Source organism: Psittacula echo, assembly GCF_963264785.1.
Source record: "Psittacula echo genome assembly, chromosome: 6".
NCBI classification, from domain to species: Eukaryota; Metazoa; Chordata; class Aves; order Psittaciformes; family Psittacidae; genus Psittacula; species Psittacula echo.
This window is the reverse complement of record NC_137743.1, coordinates 74314845-74336672: the sequence shown is the minus strand read 5'-3', so window position 1 is coordinate 74336672 and position 21828 is coordinate 74314845. Positions and strand designations below refer to the sequence as shown.

The window sequence follows — 21828 nt, the reverse complement described above, 5'->3', positions numbered from 1 at the left end:
TTTTAATCCTTATGGAGTGAATTACTAACTGAGAGGAGACGCCAATTCTAGTAAGTGAATGTTACCCAACAGGGATATAAAGCTGTCAACACCATAGTGCTCTTGCTTGCTCTAAACTCTCTCCCAGGCTTCATATGTTTTTTAAAGCAATATAAGCCTTTTTTTGCCAAGGACCTTTTTAAAACCTGCCTCTCCTGAACATCTGAACACTCATGCTTTATTACATGCAGGTTTTTAAAGAGACAGGTTAGAGAACTGCTGAAACATTTTAGAAAGCACTGGGTTAGTCAGGCAAACTGGAACTGGACTCTTAACACACTGGCCTGACGCTAACAACATCGTAAACAGTACCAAAACTTTTAAATCCCCTATTAAACACAACCTTTAAGACCCCGTTTATCTTTTTAGTGACCTTCACTAGTTTATTATTGCTGCTATAATGGCCCTTTGAATTAAGTACATTCAGGTTAGGAACAAAAAAAAAGGAGAGTCATAAGGCAAAATTTCTCATGAGAATAATTGATTTTCTGTCTGCACTACAAAAGCTTATTTTAATACATCTTTTCACTCATAAACCTAGAAAGAAAGCTAAAAACACCTACAGCACTACAATATTTCTCTGTTTCTCAGGGAAGTCACTGGAAAAATAATTACAGCAAACACTACGATTATAAAACTTGTTACCAAAGGTCATCAGGCTCATCATAGCACCAGTTAGTTGAGAGCTTATTGCTCTGCTCTCAGGGATTAAGTTCAGAAACAGATATTATTACACCAAAAAGCCACCTGACAAGTAGGAAGGAATTTCAGCATTTACATATCTAAGGCCCAAAATGAGATGAAAAAAAGAATTGCTAGCATCTGTCTTTGCTTTCAAAACCTTCAGATACACTTTATAAAACTAAAATAAAATAAAACCTAAAATGGTCTCTGGTTTCCAGAAAAATATTTCATTTCTTTCCCAAATTAAGTTCACATTCAATAAATACTAGCACCTCTTAGAGCTTGAAAAATACAAATAAACTGAAAGACTGACAGCTGAAGCCTTAGACGTCATTTCACTACGACTTTCAACAGTTTCCTTTTTATCAAACACTAGGAGCAATACTAAAAGAGCCTTTATTAATATTTATTTGAAGAGACACTTTATACTAATTTGCCAGTATGTTAAGTCAGCATCTCCTTGAACGTCTACAGCTGTATTTCACAACTCAAGTGAAAAAATGACCAACACCACAGCAATCACTGCAAAGACACAGGTTTCCAGAAATACCCGAACTGGTGTGATCTGCATTCAGAAGAAGATCACTTGGTCACACAGGTTCTTAAAGATCAAACTTGCAAAGAGCAGAGAAAAAAATATATCTGGAAATTAACTACACTGATTTATCTTGAGAGCAGTTCCAGGAGGAAAAAAAAATGAAATCAATTTTAAACAGCACCATTATCTTATTAAAAAAAATCCAGCTTAACTAATTTAGTATTGAGTATTATAGAACCTAGGTACGTATTCACACAAAGATAATTTTCTTTTTGCTTTCAGTATCAATAAGGAGTAATGAATAACCTTTATTATGAATAGCCTAAAACCAAAGAGATTGAGACTGCTTAAAGAACACCAGCTAAGGAACAAAAAATAATAAAATGCCTCCTGCATTTCCTATTCCCAAACACTTTTACACTCCAATCTACCCCAAGTTTATAAATGAGCTTAAGAGCAATGAACGAAAATGTAAGCTCTTAAAAGTTGGCTCTCAGAAATGAGAGTCTTTGCCTTAAGTGGAAGAAATCTTCCATAACTTAACAGGCCAGATTCAAGCTGAACCACCAATATAACTATACAAGCCGGTGAATTTCTCTTGGCTAAGACAGCTGCAATTAGAAAGCAACATATATTTCAAAGTTAAAAATATTCCTTTAAAGTATATTTCTATAAATGCCCCCGAGAAAAAGGTTTTTGTTCCAGTTCTCACATTCTCTTTAAAATCAGCTATAATGCCTCAGTCTCAAGAAAGGTATCCAAAACTACATCTATTACTTTCCATATGATTAACTAGTTAATTTTTACAATTATTCATCAGATTATTCCTCCACTGATTTGTAAATGGAATAGTACTACAGGTCTTTCACTGCAAAGCTGATTCTTCTTTCCCCATACGGTAGGAAGAACAAAAAGCAGACGTTAAAAATCCAGACATATAGTCATCCAAGAAACATAAAAAACTGGTGAGATCTCTTACCCTTCATTAGGTACATAAATGAATCCTATGCTTTTAAAATGAAATAAAATCTGCAGCCCCTTAGCAAACTTCAGCAATTAGGAAGCCTATTGAGCCAAAGAGGTCTAAAACAAGCATCTAATGGTAAAATTGCTAAATAAACCTCACGTAATAGAGAGTCATGTGACGACCATATCAAAGTATCTCCTGAAGTGTCATTTACACAAACTCTTTGTGTACAAGCAACTACATTTATGTGTTGCCACGCTGCACATTTTAAAACATAAATACAAGGAGATGAGGGGTTTTTTAAGGTAAAGTTATTTGTGGCCTGCCCTGCATTATTTTACTCACAGCATCTGGCTAATTCCAAGATTTTTAAAGGTATTCTTCCTAACATGAGGAACACCGTGTTAAACGCAACAACATCAGAGTCAAAATGACAAAAAAAAAAAGAGGGTATTTAGGAGAAGTGACTGGAAAGTTTAGCTGCTCAGAACAAACGGGAAAACAAAAGCAACCACAAGCGTTACTTAAACATGCTCTAAACACAGAACTGACCAACAACTAGATACCAAAGTACGTATGAAAGCTGAAGTATTCTAGAGAATCGCAGGAATGCTGAACAACTAATGCTCGGTAATTTGGCTGAGAGTTAAACCCTGCCCGCGTTTTGCCCTTTCACAACTGCTACAAAATGCTACTTATGGAAACTAAAACACCCCAAACATATCCCTAAATGCAACCATAAACGCTGCCATTTTTTCCACCCCGGAGAACCCTCTCTCAGCGCTGTGGCGGTGCGTGTAACACACATAACTCACGCCACCCGCACCCGTGAAAGCAGCCGGGTTGCCCGCACCTAACCTGGAGACGATGCCGTCCCCTTGGAGTCGCCGGCCAGGCCAGGGTGCTGCCCGCGGACTGCCCCGGCGCGATCCGCCAGTGCTCACGCAGAAAGCGCCGAGGGCATGGCTCAACTCGGGATTAGGCCTGGCCTTTGTGAGCCGCCCAGCCGGAGCTCGGGCCTAGGGGTGGCCTCCTGGGGAAGGCGGCCTTCTGCCGAGCGGGCTCTGCACGCCGCACAAGTCCTGCCCCGAGACCGCAGCACCGCAGCGGTGTTGAGCAGCTGAACGCTTTCCAGGGAAAGCGGGCAGCAGCCCGGCGGCCGCCACACGAACCTGCCGCCCCTCCGAGCACGGTGCCGACCCGCCCTCCAACTGTCCCCATGCCAGGGGGGCCGCCAAGCCGGGCCGGGAAGGACGGCAGTGTCGCCGTGAGCGCGGCCGCACGGTTACCTCCCACGGGCTTGGTGACGGCGCCGTTGGGCCTCCCGCGGGTGCCCATGGGGCTGCCGTTCTGCTCCAGTCTGGCCACTTTCCCGGGAGGGGGCCCTTTGACATCGGGGCTCCCGCTGCCTCTGTCGGGGCTGTCCCGCAGGCAAGGGCTCTCACTCCTCCGCTCCATGCTCGGAGACGCGGCTCCCGCTGGCAGGTCGCAGTAGAAGGAGCAAGGACCTAGGGGAAGAGAAACAAGGGGCGCTTTAGCGACCGCCGGCCAGAACCGCCGCCCGGCACCGGGTCCCCTTCGCCCGCCCAGGCCCCCGCAGCGCGTCCCGCGGGCTGCTCAGCCCACCGAAGCCAGGCGAGTGCCCGGACAAGGACGATGCTGCCCCGCGCCCACCGCCGGAGAAAGCACCCCCGCTGAAAGCGAACAGCTCGACCTCGACGGCCCCGGCCCGGCCAGGCAGCCTTACCAGCTCGGCCCGCGGGTCCCGCTGCACGGCCCCAACCTGCGGCGGGCAGAGGCAAGCAGCGCTGCACCCCGGCCCCCCATCGCGCCGAGCAGGCCGGCCGGCAGCCCACCTGCCCGCCGCGGTCAGGTGCTGCGCCCCGGGTCCGGCCTCAGCCCCGGGCCGCCCCCGGGAGCCGCGGGGAAGAGGCTGCCAGTCCGGGCGGCCCCGCTGGCACGGCCCCCCCGCGCCGGCCAGCTGTGCAGCCACCGAGTAGCCGGCTGTTGGCGAGAAAGCCTCTAGCGAGCAGCTCCCGGGAGCTGCCGCTGTACTTACTGCTTATAGCCTGTCTGTAAGTTGGCTGAGTTGGGCTCTGTCCATGGATCAGAAGTAGAGAATCCAGGGTGGAAAGTTTTCTTGCTTCCTCCTCTCACGCCGCTTTCTTCCCTTCTACTGCTTCCCCCTACCCCCAGCCCCCTCCTTGCCCTCCTCCGGGGGTGCCGAGGCGGCGGGGCCGGGGCGGCTGCCCGCGCTGCGCGGGGCGGCAGGGGCCAGAGCCCCTTCCCGGAGGATCCCGGGCAGCGAGCGGAGCGGGGAGGTCGCGGCGAGGGGGCGGGGAGCCGCGGGGCCGCCGGCTGCGGCGCGGAGGAGAGGGGAAAGGGAGCCGACTTCTCACACCTTCCGAGGAGAAAATCAATACCGGGGGAGACAGGGGGAGGAGAAGAGGAGGGAGCGCCGCTCCCCCGGGCTCCGCGGCGGTGGCGGGTGCCTGGCGGCGCGGGGAAGCGGCGGCGGCGGCCCCCGGTGTGTCACTTTCAATCGCTCCCTCCTCTGCCAGCGACAGCAGCGGCAGGAGGGAGTCGCCACAGAGAGCGGAGAAACGGTTATTAGTTGCGTTGAGTCATCGAGGCAGAGTGAGTCCTTTTTGGGGTTGTCCTTGGTGTCGGGTTTGGTGTGTGTGCACGCCTGTGTGTGTGTGTCTGCCTGTCTGTCTGCGCGGCGTTCCCGTCCCAGGGCTGTGCATCCCAAACATCGCCACCCCTCCTCGCCTCCGACACCCCTCCCCCTTCCCGCCCCCCCGCAAAAATCAAGTCTCGGTGCTATCTCGGGATCGGGCGCAGACGGGCGCGCAGCAGCTCACACACCCCCCCCCGTCCGGCCCGCCCCGCGCAGCCCCAGGGCGGCCGGCCCGCTGCGCCCAGGGGTGGGAGGCAGAGACCCACCTGGCAGGAAATTAAACACCAATAAATAAATAATACATCTCGCACACGAAAAGCGAGCGCGGTGCCGCACGGAGGGAGGAGTGAGGGAGGAGGGCGGGCTGGGTGGGGAAGGGGAAGCCCGGCAGGACGAGGCGGCGGTGACAGGAGAGACCCAGGGCAGAAGGGCGCAAGGACAGGGGCAGTCGGGCTGGGGGGAGGGCCGGGGAAGTAGGAGAAGAGGAGGAGGAGGAGCTGGGAGAAGAAGGGGAAGGGGTGAAAGGGGTCTTAGAGGGGAAGCCGGAGTTGGGGAGACTGGACCGACCGGGGAGGAGCAAAGCTGCCACCGGCATCCAGTCCAGGCGCCGGGGTCGATCCGATGCAGCCGGTGCGGCCTCACCACCTCCTGCCACACCGGGACCCTCCCGGGGCGACGAGCGACGGCGGGGACCCTCCCGCAACCTCTCTCGGCCGGAGCGAGGCGGCAGCAACTTTTCCGGTGCGGCGGGGGCTGCCGTCCCGAGGGCCGGTCCCGCTTCCTCCGGGGAGCTGAGAGCGGGCGGCACAGCCCGGCCGCAGGTAGGGTCCCACCGCCGCTCTCGTCCCCGCGCCCAGCTCCAGGCAGTTACCGAGCTGGTCCTGAATAATTGATGGTGGGGGCCGGGAGGAGGTGACAAGCGGGCAGGGAAGCGCTGCTGCTGCCGCCGCTAAATTATTTAATAGCGGTGCTCCGTGTAGGGCATGACAGCGCTGCCTAAGTGCAGCCGGCGGGAAGGGAAAGGCTCCGGCGGGAAAGTCGCGGCTGGGCGGGCTCGGTCGCCTCGCCGGTCGCTCGGCAGCAGCCACCTCCCCCTCGGGTGTAAGGTGCACCGCGCCGCTCCCCGCGACGGGCGGTGGCGGCGCGGGTGCTTCCCCCGGCGGGTCCATGCCCGGCAGCGCGCCCCGAGGGCTCGCAGCGCCCCCTGCCCGGCCCGGGGGGCGCAGGGGAATGAGCCGGCGGCCCCGAAACGCCGAGCCCTCCCCGCCCGGCGGCGGAACGAGCCCCGCGTTAAGGTGGACCGAGGAAATCCCCTCCAGCGCGGGAGGGGGGAGGCGGACGGGAGGTGGTGGGGAAGTAGGGGCGGCGGTGGGCACCGGGATGCCCACTGCTCCCCCCACACACACACCTCCCGTCCGCCGCTGGCTCCCTTCAGGGCACCGCCCTCCCCGCCGTGCCCCCTTAAGAGTTCTGCCTTTTACGGTGGCGCCGGAGGGTCAAAAAAAGAGGGGGTTATGGGGGGTAGGGGGCGTCGGGGAGCCCCCTCCGCCCTGGGCACGGAGGGAGCATCACTGGGCAGCCCTGGCGGCAGGTTTCCGTCCGCCCCGTGAAGGCCCGGGGATGCAGGGTGGGCAGCAGCGGTAGGCTCGAGCCCGCACGCAGTCGTCCCGAAGCGGCGAGCCCCGCCAGTGCCTGGCCTGGGGTTAAGAGGAGGAGGGAAGGGCAGGTCCCCCGCGGGAGCACGGCCGGCGCTGGCCCCGCGTTGCCCCCCTTGTTCCCTCCGAGCGGCAGTGACAGCCAGCCCGCCGAACGCTCGGGGCTCTCGTGGGCTCCCTGGAAGCGGTGCCGGGAGAAGCAGCGGATCCCCGGGCAGGGTAAGAGAAATAATCGCTTCGCTCCACGTCTGACCCCGAAAAGCAGCGCCGAGTGCGGCTTCTCCCGCCCCGGCCGAAGGACTCTCGTCTCTTCCCTCCTCGGAAGGGGCAGGGGAACCCGCCGCCAAAATCCGGACGCGGTACCAGCCTTCCACGGGACAAGCAAGCCGAGAACGGGGGTGGGAGCCGGGTCCCGCCGCCGGCTGAAGTTTGGGGGAGCCAGAAAAGAGGCGGAGGCCAGGGGAAGGCCGGGGCGCGGGGGCCGCCGCCAGGTCCGGGGCTCCGGGAGCTGTCGGATGAGCGAGCGCCGGTGCCGGGAACGCGGAGGCTGCGGAGGAGGAGAGAGCTCTGCAGCGGCTGCCGCCGGCCAGGTCTCCTCCTGCCGTCCCTTTCGGAAAGGAGACGCAAAGTTTGGAGAACTCTCGGTTTTCTTTTTAAATAACTCGAGCTAACTCTTGTCTCTCCCCCCCTCCTTTTTTCCCCTAAATCCGATAAAGCTCAGCAGCCGCTCTCACACGGAAGTGAACCTTTTCCACCAGCTATCGAATAATCGAATAATGTTTTGTTCTTACCTTTGATGTTGAACTACGAATCCCCGCGGATCAATGGCCAGAAAGTTAGAAGAATTGGTGATTTAGGACTTCAGTACTTCTGGAAAAAAAAAAAAAGATGCCAATGGTTTAGCCAGGATCTTCCCTGTCTGATTCGTTACTATTATTATATCTGATGATGTGGATGGATGGAGAGATTCAATCCAAGCCCATTAATGAGCTATTTTATAAACACCACCGTCTGAAGATCTTCATTTACATTTTGTCAGTGATCCTTTCCTTACCAGCGGAGACGTGTGGCGGCAGAGCGATTACAGGACTTTAGTAAAGCTCCTCTAAGAGCACCACTGCCTTGTTAATCGATTAATATTTTATTAAGCGTAAATGTTTTATGAAGTTTTTAGGAAAACTATCGATTCTAAATTATTAAACTAGTCAGAAGGGCATTTGAATAATGCACACAGTTAAATACATTTAAATATATATGTAGCGATTGCTTTATTTGCAATGAATACCCTGCACCTTTCTCTCGCGTTCGTTTTTTTTCCGCAGCTGGTTTCTTATTTGCGCGTTCACTGGAATATCGGGATTGACAAATACGTGTTTATTCCTGTGTTTGTAAACTGAACGTTTACACAAATTACTCTTTTAACTTCGAAATCGGGAGCGGTAATCATTTGAGAGTTTCGACGCGGAAGCAAAAGGGGCTCGTTCGTAAAACTGAGGGGAAACGGAACCAAGCGCATATAGATTTTGCTGGTTGGTAACTTCTGGTTTGTAAACCTCACTTATTTTAGACAGATTTTATGATACACGATGCTTATTTTTCTTTTACATATTTTTTCCGAATAAAAGCCTTTTATTTCTGTTTCAAATTACAAATGCCTTTTTTTTTTTTTTTCTTCAGTGCATAATTTTCACATGTTGTGCTTATTTCCACTGGAAAAAAAAGGCGATTATTTCCCATCGCTTTCCTCATCTGTCCTCGCTATAAACCTCGCTATAAAAAGAACTGTTTATTTTTAATACTTTTTTAATTAATAATAACAACAACGTCTTTTCCATTTTCTAACACGAACTCCAGCAGGACTTTTCTGCTCTTGCACTCTGGTGAGAGCAGGAGTGGGTGCGCTCCGAGTCCCCAACGCTCCTTGTTACCGAAGTTTATAGACGCCTCAAGTGGTTGATGGCCAAAAAAAAATTTGAACAAAACAAATGAACAAAAACACCTCCTTGGAAAGGTTTGGTTTTCATTAACTATCGCTTTTAAAGCCAAAACGCATGGAAGCCATCGTAGCTCCGTGCCTGCACAGGCTTCAGAGGCGGGCGGCTGCAGCTGGGGCTGCCGTGGGCTCCCGCGCCTCGGCCGCCCGCGGTGCTGCCCCCGGGGCCGGGGCCGCCCTCACCGCGCTCAGCTGCTCCCGAAAGCACTGCCGTCCCCGACAGAACCCGCCGGGCCCGTGCACTCTCCCCGCCGCCGGCTTCCTCCCGTTCTGCCCAATGTCTCCCTGAGGCCACGGCGCCCGTGTGACGCCAGCCCCACGGCCGGGCTGGGGCCCCCGCGGCGCGGCGTGGCGCTGCGGACAGGGCCGAGGAGGGACTCCGGCCGCCGCACACCTGGGTCCCGGGCGGCGCCGGCCCGCTGCCCGCGGGCACTACCTCGAAGTGCGGAGGCCCAGAGCTGCCGCGACGATGCAGGGGCTGGCAGCATGGGAGCGGGGTGGCCCCGCAGCCCCGGTGGGGCAGCGCCGAGTGCCCGCGGGGTCGGCGGCAGCAGCAGGCACCGCCGGGGCGGGCGAGCTCGGGAAGGGAAGAGCGGCTCCCGCAGGCTAAGGCTCCTGTCTCCCTGCTCACGCTCGGCCCGGGCTCCCTTCCCAGCGGCTGCCATCGCGATGGGACCAAGCCCGAGGCCTCTCCTCGGGGCCGGGACCGGACCACCCGCCCTACCCATCCCGGCGTCTTCCCCTTCGCACAGCGCCATCGCGCGGGCACCGGCGCCGGCGCAGCCCGAGGCGGCCGCTGCTCAACCCTGACTGTGCCCGATGCTCCGGTGCGGCCGGACAGGGCGAGCACCACCTGCTAAGGGGGGCGCCCGGGCCCCTCCTGCGCCGACCCTGACGACCTCCACTGAGCCGCTCCGCCCTGCCGCCTTGCCCGCCGCGCTGCATGCCGTCGAGGCTCCGGTACCCGCGGCCCGGCCTGAGCAGGGCAGAGAGGCCGACCCGAAAAAACCCGTGGGGACTGACCTCCTGCCCGGGTGAGCTTTTTTGGCACTGCCCCCGCGGATGCGGAAAGGCGCTGCGCAGCCGAGGAGCCGGTCTCCCGTTGCGGAGCAGCCCCTACATTTAGCTCCCGCCGTCGGGGACGAGCCGTCCAACCCTACTGCGCCACAATACCGCGATCACTAGCTCGGCACCAAGTTTAGGAGGTGAAGCTAAAACGAAACGAAAATATCCCTGATCCCAAGGGCAGGAGGAGCCCAGCCCTTCCCACAGCACTTCGAGGGGACAGCTCCGTCTCTCCCCAACACAGGCGGGTCGTCGCCCTTTCCCAGCTGCACGCCGCTGCTTTCCTGCCGGCAGACCAAGCCTAAGCGGGCGGCTGCCCGGACGTCGAGCGCGGCTGCTGCCCGGGCGCCCGGCGAGTCCTCGCTCCGCGGTACAAGCGCCTCGGCCCCGCGGGAGCTTCCCCAGCCTCTTCAGGGTCCGCACGGCTCGTTCGTGTTGTGCCGGTGAAAGGGGGGGGGGGGGGGGGGGAAGAAAAGAGAAAGGAGAAAACCCACCCAAAACAAAACAAAAACCGTCTTCATGGCGCCCGAGTTCCGACTGAACGAGTATCTCTGCAGACCCTGCCCTCGCCTTCATCCTTCCCCTCACTGATTTTATTAATAAATCTTTTGCCGCTAACAGTAGTTATGTAGAGAAGGAGCTGCGGATAAAAGAGAGGAAATATCTACAGCCAAACGTATACAGGAAAGGGAAAGACTCGGCCGGAGCTGTTATTACACCCTATTTCGGTGCCAGAAAGCAGCGCAGCCCCGGCCGAGGCGGGCGCACGCAATGAGCTGGCCGGCGGGACGCCTGGCGCGGGGCTGAGCCGATCGCTGCCACGGTCCTGCCCGGCTCCCTCCTGCTCCCACTGCGATCTGCAGCTTCCCCTTGCTCCTCACAGCCTTCTCCAGCTCTTGGCTGTCCCGCTGGCCGCAGGCTTGCGTTTTTCCCGCAATCACACGCTGCAGTGCGAGCCGCGAGGGATTTCCTCCGTGAGATTTCACGCTCATCGACCAGCCTCACCTTAACAGACTTGAGAGACTCTTCGGTTTTGTACAGCTTCTCTAAAATAGATCTGTTTAGATTTGTCAACTGTCAGGAGCAGAGAGCACAGACCGAACCGCCTGTGCCCTGCGGCTCTTCTCCTTCAAATTAGCAGCTTACAACTGGAAACGAAGGAAGAGTTTTGCCACCTTCGTTGCGATTAAGGAAAATTCCTTACATCCGAGAAAGAAGTGACTAACAAGTTCCGAGACGAGCCCCACCACCGAGCACCAGCTGCGGCTGCTCGTTGCAGCAGCCCAAGGCCACTCCGGTGCCGTCTGCCCCGGGCCGGGCGGCGCGTCCCGCTCCCGTCCCGACGTGCCCGCACCGAGCAGCGCTTCCCGGGGAAAGGCGCGTCACGCCTGCCGCGCACCGCTCGATCCACAGCATGAACGAATGCGGCGGGGAGCTGCAGCGGCGAACGGCCCACCTCGGCCCGGGAGCCAGCCCGATGCCTGCCTTTTCACCTAGAGGTGTTTGCGGGGTGCAGAGGGAGCCGTTTTTCCCCCCAACCGCGCTCTCGCTTGGGGCGGGTGCAAGAGACGGCGGAGCTCAGCAGGACATGCCGAGCGTGCAGGGCTGAGGACTCGTACCCTGAGGCACGAATCGTTTTTAATTGCAACGATTTAAGTAAATTAGCAAGATATCAGCCCTTCCCCCCGCCCGGCTCCGACCTGGAAGCAGAGTACCACCCGCCCTCGTTGGACACCCATCGCCTCCCAAACTCTTTCCAAGTTCCTGCGGCCGGCGGAGACCAGACGGGAATAAAGGCCCCAGCAGCGCCGGGAGGACAGAGCCGATTCCCAGAGCCCTCCCCGGGAGCAGCGCTCAGCCCTAGCCTCGCCGTTTCCGCCGTGTTCATTCCTCAGGACGCGGCTCAGTAGCGACTGAGTCCTGCGCAGAGCAGGGTGACATTTTCCTCCTAAATCCAAATTTTGTCTTTAACAGACACTCTGATCTTTGCACGCAAACCGCCCCTGAAAATCAAACCACCAACAAATGCGTACAGAGAAGCCTCCGCTCTGCGGCGCAAGGCAGCAGCTCCCGCCGGCTTCTTGCAGTCGAGATGGTGCTCGGGGAGTGCAGCCGTGGGGGGACCCACCTCCTTCCCTCGCTCCCCCTGAAGCCAAAGGCGGGTCAGCCTGAGACAGAGCTGAGTCCAGCCGACAGCTGGGAAAGCCAGGCTGAAGGGACTGGGCTGAGAATTTAGCCGTTTATGTGCAAATAACTGAAGGTTGCTGCTCTGCTCAGGGAAAGGGGGCAGACATTGCAGGGAATTTCGAGTGAAGATAGACAACAGAGGTTTTATTGAACTACAAAGGCTAAAAATGCCGTTGAACAGATCGAGGAAACGCACCCTAACACACACGAGCACCAAGCCTCCCACAGCTCAGGTCCAGCAAACGGCAGCCAGCTCAGAGCCTTCCTGACCCCATGAACCGGGCTTGCCCCCGTCCTTAGCGAAAACTCCGCAGCTGAAGAGCTGCAAGATACTGGCGGGGTGCCGCTCAGCCGCTTCAGGCTTTGGCAAGCCCTGTACTGCTACCAATGGGGCTCAAAGGGCGCGCTCTCTGCAAAGGGGACACCCATGTGGCTCCAGGGCAGGAAAAGACCAAATCCTGACGCTTTCCTCCTGCAAAAAGTCTTACCATCTTTTCCCGTGGCCTCAAAACTCTGCCCGCCTATATGAGCAAACACAAAGAGTTTTCAGGGCCAGGGCTCGTATTTGGCCTGCAAGAGGATCACCTGGGGTCTGAGGCTGGCCTTCCTGCTCCCAGCAGGTTCAAAGTGGTGGGAGGGTGGCTCCGATGCCCTTGCAGAAGCGGCGCCCTATAGCCTGGACGTGGCTTCCCGCGGCGGCAGATACCAGGGCTGCGGAGGCCTGGGGGATACTGCCCGGAGCCTGACTGCCGTCTGCCCGCTGGGCCGCGCGGCGCTGCCTCCGCTATGCTTCCACACGTCCCCATCCAGTCCCGTGCCCCGGCGGCGGTCAGGGCGCGGAGCGTGCCGGCAGCCTGTGCCGTGCAGCCTACGGGGGCCGCCACCTCTCAGCCCCGCAGGGCGAGCGCAGCGAGCGATGCCCATGGGGCAGCGCACCGCTGTCACACAGCGAGCGCGATTCCTCCTTGAGCCTTGCTGCCACTAGCCCGAGCGCTTCCCCCGGCCTGCGGGGCCGGCAGGCATCCGGCTGCCCCGGCTCCCCGCAGCAAGCGGCCAGTGCGCTCCCATGATAGATTTCAGATTTGTGAGGGACAGGTTAGCAGTACCCGCAGTTTGAAATCCCATTACAAAACCGGACCAGACGCAATGCTCGTCTGCTTCCCATCACGGAATCACTCCAACCAAATCAGCATCTAACAAGCGAGTTTGTCCCCAGCGGGGACGACAGCTCTTGCTTCCTCTGATCCGTGAACGACTGCACTTCTGCCCCGGGAAGTGCCTTTCGCCCGCACCCTCCCTGGGGTTGACAAGATTATTTCCTCCTGGCCAGCGTGTCGCTGGAAGCCGGAGGCACCCTGGTCCCCCGGGCGAACGGGCGCCGGGGCTCAGTCCGCCCCGCCGCCCCTCGCCGGTGTCCCCCGCCGCCGCAGCCTCCCACCCTCCCAAAGACGAACCGTTCCGAGATCTCTGCGCTTTGTCAAGACGCCGGAGTATTTGACAGTCACAACTACCTGTAAATATTCTGACCGGTTTGTATACGAGACACTTTTTCAGCCTCAAGCCTGGCAAGTCTCACCCGAGAGGAGCTGTAACACTACCGCAACTTCACCGCGCCCCGCTCTCGAAGCCGAATAGCAACCGCTGAGCCCGGGAGCAGGAGGGACAGCTACCGCTTCCCTTTCCCCGCACCTTGAAACGCGGCAGCCAAACACTTCATTTAAAATGCTAACAGCGAGGCGAGAATTCAAACTGGTGACAGAGAAAAAGAGGAGCCTATTAACAAGTCATCCTTTCGGACACAACAAAACGGTTCACACACGGGCTGATAAGGTGCCAGATTTTCAAACATACTTGCGAACGCAGTTTAAGGAAAAAAAATAATAATGAGATCAGAGCTTCTCCCTACAACACTCCGAGATTTCATAATCGGTCTGCCCAGTTTTTACTTCAACCTCTCCTTTTCCTACCCATCACATCATAAAAATTAGCAGCGTGGAATTACCTGTCTGCTTCTTTGTGCCTCTTTCAAGTAAAGGAGGTAAAAGTCACTTCACCTATTAGCTTGTGTAAGTAATAAAGAGGTGGTAACTTGGAGCTACCACATTTTGAAGATAGCGTCACATGCTTTAGCATAAATAAGGGTGTTATAGCTCTAGTGATTACTGGATCAATTCATCAGTGCAACAACTTGTGGCGCCTTCGGTTCTTAGCAAGTATTTGTTCCGTCACTGGGAACAGCTCTGTACATCCCGCCTCGCTAAGACGGACAGAACGACAGCAGCCCCGCGGTTGCTGGGGCGTCTCTGGGCGCGTTTATTGAGGGGAAAGGCAGTTTGTGAGCGCCTTCACTCTGTATCAACCTATTCTGAACCAGACCCGATGGGATTTCTCTGGCTGCAACATCTCCCCCCGCAGCGAGGACAAAGTGGAGATGCAGCGGCTCCCGTAAGAGAGCGTCGTGGCGCGAGGCTTCAGCCTCCCCTCGCACAGCAAGGAGGAATTTGCCCAACTTTGTGCAAGTTTCACGGCCCTGGGCTTTTTCTAAATCGCTTGCAATAAAGGGACTGCTCAAGAGCCCAGCCACGCTGCCTGCAAACTCCAGAGGCTTTTCACAGAACTGCCTCCATCCGACTGAGGGGTCGCGAGTGGGGCGCACGCCTCGGATGGGTGAGCTCCCGGCACCCCGCATCCCGGCGGTTCTAGCCTCCGCTCCGGCTTGCTCCGCTCCCGGTGCCCGAGGGATCTCCGAGCCGGCTCCTCGCCAGGCTGCCAGCGGTACTTCCACCGGCAGACATTGTTGCTCGTACCGGTGGGAGTCCACAGCCCTGCCTGCATGCTGCACTGGGTAGGACTGGGACACGGAGCTTCATCAGGCATTGGACTGCTGGGGGAAAACCCACCCAGAGGAAGCCGGGCTCCGGTCCCCGTGGGATGGGAGAGGACGGTCCTGCTCCTGCCACCCCGGGAGGGAAGTGTCAGCAGCATCCGGCTTTGACACTTTCGGCCTCGGCGACCCTCCGCAGCTGACCGCCTGCGGGCGGCGGCGGCAGGTGCTGCGGGGCGAGGCGCGCCCTGAGACCGGCACAGCGGGAGACTCTCCGCCCGCTCACCCTTCGAGGCGTCTCCCGGGCAAGAGGAAAGGGTCGGGAGTGGGCCAAGTGCGCTAGCAGCAGCACAGCCCTTTCCAGCCCAACGGGCACTGCCTGTCCCCCTGCCTTAGCCGTTAGGAAGGCCAACCGGCCACCCGTACCCCGCACGCCGACGCAGCACAGGCCAAGGGAGAGGGCCCGACCTCTGCGGATCCTGTCAAGTGCCCATGGCGCGGGGCCTTCCCTCTGTCCCGAGGTGCCCTTCCTCGGATGAGTGCTTCCCGGCTTCCCCTTTCCGTGGTTGTGAAACGCTGTCACCACTATCACAGCGTGTCGACTCTCCCTGCAAAGACCGGTCCTTACAACTGGACGGGAGGGTGCAAACAGCATTGCTAACCACATCCTGCTGTTTACCCTCGGCATTCTCACCCCACACAGGGTCCTTCTGGCAAGTTATGGTGGCATATGCACACATACAAATAGAAGCAATTGTCCCAGGTTTTCACCGCCAGGTGGTTTTTTTTTTTTTTCCAGTCTTGCATGATGTGCAGCTGTACCAGCTGGAAAAGGGGATAAGGCATGCAGTGGGACCACACAGCCAGTCTAGCTTCAAGAAAGATGGGGCCAGGGTTGTGTCCGCTACACAACCCACCCGGGCACACCCTTTCTCGCCCCTGTTGCCATTTGTGCTCACCCTCCCCACGGCGAAGCTCACCGGACCCGGCTGTGCCGGTGGCAGGGAGCCTGTCAGGAGCTATGCACCTGCCCGAGAGCTGGCACCGCGGAGGGCAAGCCCTCCATCCTCACTGACCCTTGCCTGGCAACCAGGAGCCCCGAGGGGTCAGCGGCCACTGGAGCACACAGTCCCCCGGGTGGGGACGGAGACAGGACCCTTCCTGCTTACAGGCTTTCCGACACCCGCCGAGGCTGGTAACCGGGCGCCCTGGGAGCCACTCCCTGCCTCTGGTCCGACCACAGACACACAAATATCTGCAGACAAGTCGCAAGCGGACGAACAAAATTCGATCTCCAACCGCTCCGCCGGCCCAGCTCCCCGAGGTGTGCGGCCGGAGCTCGGCCCGCGGCCTGCCCCGCGGAGGTACAGAGGCTGCTGCCCACCGCCCCTCCAGGTCTCAGCCCCGTTACCGCCGGGAGAAGCCGAGAGGGTGGTGAGGGGTGTTGCCGACAAGGAAGAGAACCAAATACATCACTTTCTCAATTTCCACTTTGATTATATGGTCCTGCTTTTATGGGCATGCCCGGCAGCCTGTGCCCACAGATTCGCACCTCTTTCAAAAGCTTTGACAGTAAAATCCCAGTGAACTCCAAGCACCCGCCCGCTCCCACAAAACAAACAGGGGAGCACAGCCCCAGGCTAGGCTGACCTCCCCTCTGCCACCCCACAGTCCTCGGTTTTATTACAGCCTTGGATGTCTTTCAGCTTGGGAAAAAAAAAGAGGAGAGGAAGTCTGAAGTCTATTAATATATTTTTGATTAAGACACTTAAGTAACCCACACGATGTAGCAGCCCCTCCCTCTTAACAGCTTCCTCATTTCTGCCAAGACAGTTTACTCAGCGCGGCTAAAACAAGCTCCCTGATCCCTTCACAAAAATTAGAAACAACAGCTAATAAAGCAGCAAAATAGGAGGTAGGCTCCATGAGAAACCAGGCATGGAAAGTAACTGTGCAATGGCCAGGCTGGATTGCTCTTTTATATTCATGCCTGATGGACAATGTGCAACTCATTTCCCCAAGTTCTTCAGGATTAGGCCTGGATTAGGCTGCAGCTGGCTGTTGGAGTGGACATGTACAGCAGGCTATGGCCCTTAACTGGCAGTGGAGAGATTTTTCTCTTGGAGATGGCAGTGGGGTTCACTGATAGTTCACATGTCAGCCCCCCACTCCCCAATTCTGTACAATCAAGGATTCCCGAGCAAGACAGTAGAGTTCCTGAGGAGATTTGGGCTGTCTGCCCTCCCAGAGGCCTCCTTGGAACAAGACTCCTACAATTTTTCATCTCCAAGAATAAGAGTAGCATATACAATAGTATATATATTTGTTTTGAAACCTTTTAGTGATTCACCAACCAAGAAAAACTGTGCTAGTGTCCACAAATTAACAGGTTTCCTTTCGAGATATCTTCCACCAATGCCTGCAAATAGACCCAGTGACTCCCCCTCCCCATAAATCATAATACACAGTCATAATATATGTACAACTCCCTCTAAAAACTTGTAACTGATGGTTGAAACAAGCCAAGGTATGGAAATTACAAGGGAGACCTGAAGAACTCTAACAGAGCTGAGAGAACAGCAAGTCCCTGTCAGTAATGAGCAGCTGAGAGATGGGTGGAGGAGAGCAGTCCTGTTTTCACCTCCCTGATGTGAGCTGCCTAAAGTAAAGGTGCAAGACAAACCAGAGAGTCTCCCTAGAAAAAAGAGAATCATCCAAGGAAGAAAACATAAATGCATCACCTGCAGCAAAGAAACTCTTCGTCGTATATAGTTGTCAGCCACCAGACACAAAGCCACAAGTAACCACATGTCACTATTCCTGGTGTTTATGAACTTCAGTGTTTAAGATTTAAAATGGAGGTGATTATTTGTGATACCCTAGATGTATTCAGAACCCTGTCTCAATGCTACCGACTTATGTCCTGCATAATTCAATTCCCAACACAATTTTCATTGCAGAAAGAGGTGGTTTTTCTTTTTCATTTCCTGCTGAAGCACAGCTAATAAAGACAATATTAGGCAGCTTGCGCCCTTTCCCTTCAGTAGTTCCTGTTCAGCATGAGTTGAAGTGACCGCAGTGAATAATTTGTCTTTGAGTCAAGGTCACGATCCCATGTCAGCCTGAACACAGCACTGCCTTTGAAGCCAACAAGAGTCTTGCACAGGAATAGCTCAGGGATCATGCTACTAGTTTGTAATGCAATCTGGAATGCTTTAGAATCAGAAATCATTATAAGATTTGAAGTTACAGTCCTGATACAACCTTTTTGTAAATGGTAAAAAAAATCATTGGTACCAGGTCACATTGTTCTGTGTTCTCATGCGAGCTCTGCTCTAGAAATAGTGCCAGTATTTCCTAGAAGTTCTGGGGTAATGACTGCTTGTATGCAGTTTCTATTGGGCTCCCTATTGCTCCTAGAAAAGTGGAGTTGTTGGAAGATGCATTTGGTTTTCCTTACTGCTTTGCAAAAAGTTTTGTTTTGCTGTTTTGGAGTGGTTTTTTATAACTAACAATTAGAAATAGCTTGTCCTCTACAAAGATGCCTTTTCAAAGCACTTAGAATGAGTACAAGCAGGGGAAACAGCCTTTGAAAGAAAAATTACTTTGGACAAGTTTTGAATTTCAAACATAGCCTTTGTTTATATTTGACTGACAAAATGCCTCTCAAATATTCTTTGAAAGGTGATTACATTAGGCAGGGGCTATTTTAGCAATTTCACATCTCATGGCACTATTGTATACAAGGATCTGTCTACCCACTTCCCTCACTACAGTCACAGCTTCTTGAGCCTTTATTCAGCTATCTTTCACCACTTCTAAAGTCATGCAAACTTTTTCATTTCTTGCAAATTAAAGTCAACCTTTTCTGTGCCACAAAGTCTTTTCTAGGACATTCTGGTAGGCTGCAGAATCACTTTTGGCCTGGTGGGGATGTTGTGTTTAGAAGTTTGTTGCAGCACTGCATGGAGCTGGGCAAGAAAAGTTTTCCTGGTTTAACAAAGTTTTAGAGTCCTAGGATAACAGACACCAATTCCCATTTCAAATCACAACAGAAGTATGATGAAACATTAAACATTTCAACTTAAGGGGGAGGAAAGGGAGAATGAACTTACACTGCAAGCCCTTTCCAGTTACATATCCTTCCTTCTCCATTCTCTTCTTTCTGTAATTTAGGAAAAGAGCACAAAGCCCCTCCCATGAAGGCATTGCACAGCCACGACAAAGTGGCACATTCAGTTGTTCCTATCACCAACTCAGGTGCTGAAAACTTCCATACCCATTCAAGTTTTGGAGTGCCAGGAAGGCTCTCACGGTTCTTACTTTCTAGATAGTCTCAACACCACCCTATTTTGATGTTCCTGCTGCCGTTGTGCATCTCCTGTAATAAAAACTACATTTGTTGATATATTTAAAAGTTTTAAAATACTCTTTAAATATTTTTAATACACATGTATCAAGGCAAATTCTGTCCCAGCTTGGGATCCATTAATACTAATAAATACCTCTCAGCAGTTCCTGGGCCTCAGAACATGATGGCCTGTGCCACCAAAGTTAGAGACTGATTCTTGGAATGGTTTTGTCTTAAGCATCATCTGAAACAGCTCTTGGCCATGATTCAAGAGGTAGCCCAGGCCAGACTTCAATGCCAAAAAGGTAATTCACATGAGGCTACCTTGTTTTGGTGGGCAAGACAGTAGAACAGTGTTGATGGAGACCGTTGTGGGCAAGATAGCCTCAGTGACAGAACCCTTCTGATACACTAGTACAGACACTGCTTCTGTCAGTCCAGCAGAAGGAAGATGGAACAGCATGAGCCTAACATCCACTCAGGCTTTTGAACTCCAAGTTCCTGCAGTGTTGTAACAATGCACAATACAGTGCAGTGCATATAAACCAGCTGCAGATGAACAAAAATGGCCACTCAGTGTTGCTGTGATTTGCTTCTGTACATTTGTACCAGAGCAGATGAAATCAGAATTCTGTTCTGTGTTGTGCTATCAATATTTAATGCTCTGTGTCATTACAACATCTGTCCTTTCTCAGGTACAGAACAGTGGCAATCTATGTGGTAACATTTTAGTGAAAACAGATCTACAAACATAACTACTACAGTAGTTTTATGAACACAGGTAGAACCCCAAGACTTCTCTTTTCCATCAAGCATATTCAGGAAAAAGGCCTCACTGGTCTTCAATCTTCAGTCAGTGCTCTCACCATTCAGATAACCACTGGCAACCACATCATCAGATCTTTTTCATGAACTGATCCATTCTAAAATTAGCTCAATTTCTGATCTATTACTTCTCCTGGATACCATTCTAAAAATCTCATTCTTTTAAGTCTAAACTCCTACTCCAACTCAAATTAGTGACAAAACTTCCATTAGTCTTCAACAGCATCAGGATTTCATCCTAAGTATTAAGGCACTTAATACTTAGTGAGCTGTGTGTGCCAATTTCTGCTATCAGAGAGTCTAAGTATTAAGTGCCTCTCTGATAGCAGAAATCGGCACAGCTCCATTAAAATAAAGTGAGGAATAATGCTTAGGATTTGGTGTTACATGCTTCACACTCATATAAAGAGGATTTTCTAATGAAGCTAAGCTTAGTTCAATGCTGTAAGCAGAACTTAAAGAGACATGTTACAAAGCAAAAAGCCATAACTGTTGTAACTATTGAGTGAAGTATTCAGACTGTGAAACACACTCAGTATCTGCTTTTGAACCTAGAGCTGTTTAGACAGACCAGAAGACAGACTTCTGTCTGTGCCTTAGGCTTTGCCTCTTCATGTCTTTAGTGGTAACAGCAAGTCAGTGCTTATATAGGCCACAGAAAGATAAAGATACCTTCAGTAGAAAGGGAAACTGCACTGACTCTGACAACAAAGCACAGCAGATCACAGTAAGTTACACATGACTTGCAACATTTGAGCAGTGATGCAGGCAGTGTTTCCCAATTGCTCCCCCAGTGGCCAAAAGCAAAGCCTGACATAACAAAGAGACAGATTAGTGTGCCTTTGGGGGCCTGATTGCAAATGCTGGAGAAACTTTGCTAAGGGTCCTCATCACATCCAATGAACCAAGACTAGTAACTGGCAGCCTAACTTACTCCCCATTCTGTTTTACAGTCCATTGGAAGGATTCCGGAATTTGATGGAAGAGGAGGGGGTTGGAAATAGGAGGTGCTAAGCTTACAGACTCTCAGTAAAGAAAGATTTGCTAAGAACTAGCACAGTACATAAGATGCGTTTTTCCTTCCAATGTTAGAAAAGCAGATGAAATGCATTCTGCATACTCAAGCCTGGACCTATTCTTGCACTCACCAGCACAAGCCACTGAAGATAGTAAGCCCACATCAGCTGAAATCTGGCCTTAAGATATCAAGAATGACCCAGACTCTGCAGTAATATGGAGGGTTATATCTGCCACACACAACAAGAACCAGAGTGGTCTGGGAACAGTTTTGCAGGATGTGGGTTAAGGCTTAGTAAGGCTGAAGCTATATAACAAATAATAGAACTTACCCTCTGGGATGCAGTATTACTATCTGACAACTTCCACATGAGCACTTATTTATTAGTGTCTGGTGGAGCTCAAGTCTCACTAGCTTCTGTTTTAAGAGATGGTTGAATGGTTAGTGCACAGCCTGGCCACTGAGAGGCTTGGGCTACAGACTTAGTTTTACTCTAGTTCTCTGTCTGCAGAGATGTCTTGGGTGGGGCACATTGACACAGCAGAACAAGTCTGAGTAATCATCTGCCAGACACATCCTCCTTAAGTCACAAAAGCACAACTGAGAACCTTGAAAATCACCTCTCATTTTCTACATCAGTAAAAGGAAACAAACCTGACCCACTTGGCAATCTTGAATCTGTAAGGATCTGTTTGCTGACAGTTGTACAGTCTTAACACTGAATTTGCCAAAGCAGATAGTTGCCCTTTCCCAGAGTAAAGAGGAGCCAAGTGCCTGAAGAACAGTCACATTTCAGTTCTTTGTGAAGGCAAGAGAAAGACAAGGATCCTGCCCTACTGCTCCCCAGCTTCTCACCCTCCACATGCACTAAGCCTCATTTTGTGCAAGGGGGAAGTGAAGCAAGGAGCTGAATTACTGCCCAAGGCTACCCAGCCAGTCACTGGCAGGTTCCCCAGTCATTCCTGATTCCCTGTGCTGTGCATTCTTCCAGACCAGGCTGCT

The 21828-nt window shown here is 53.5% G+C and overlaps 1 protein-coding gene across 2 annotated transcripts in view; it reads right to left on the bottom strand.

Moving 5' to 3' along the window:
- SATB2 (SATB homeobox 2) overlaps positions 1–4045 on the bottom strand; it is a gene marked incomplete at its 3' end in the record, with an annotated part of 128047 nt that extends 124002 nt beyond the window's left edge. The window contains exons 1-2 of one of the 2 annotated variants that reach the window (XM_080620594.1): positions 4012–4045; positions 3518–3736 (exon numbers count right to left, since the gene is read on the bottom strand). In XM_080620594.1, the coding sequence (XP_080476720.1) occupies positions 3518–3686 (169 nt within the window). In that variant the 5' untranslated portion in view covers positions 3687–3736; positions 4012–4045. Of the gene's footprint in view, positions 1–3517; positions 3737–3975; positions 3989–4011 lie in introns of those variants that run through there. The other variant, XM_080620595.1, reaches the window with a different exon arrangement.
- Between the last annotated feature and the right edge of the window lie 17783 nt (positions 4046–21828).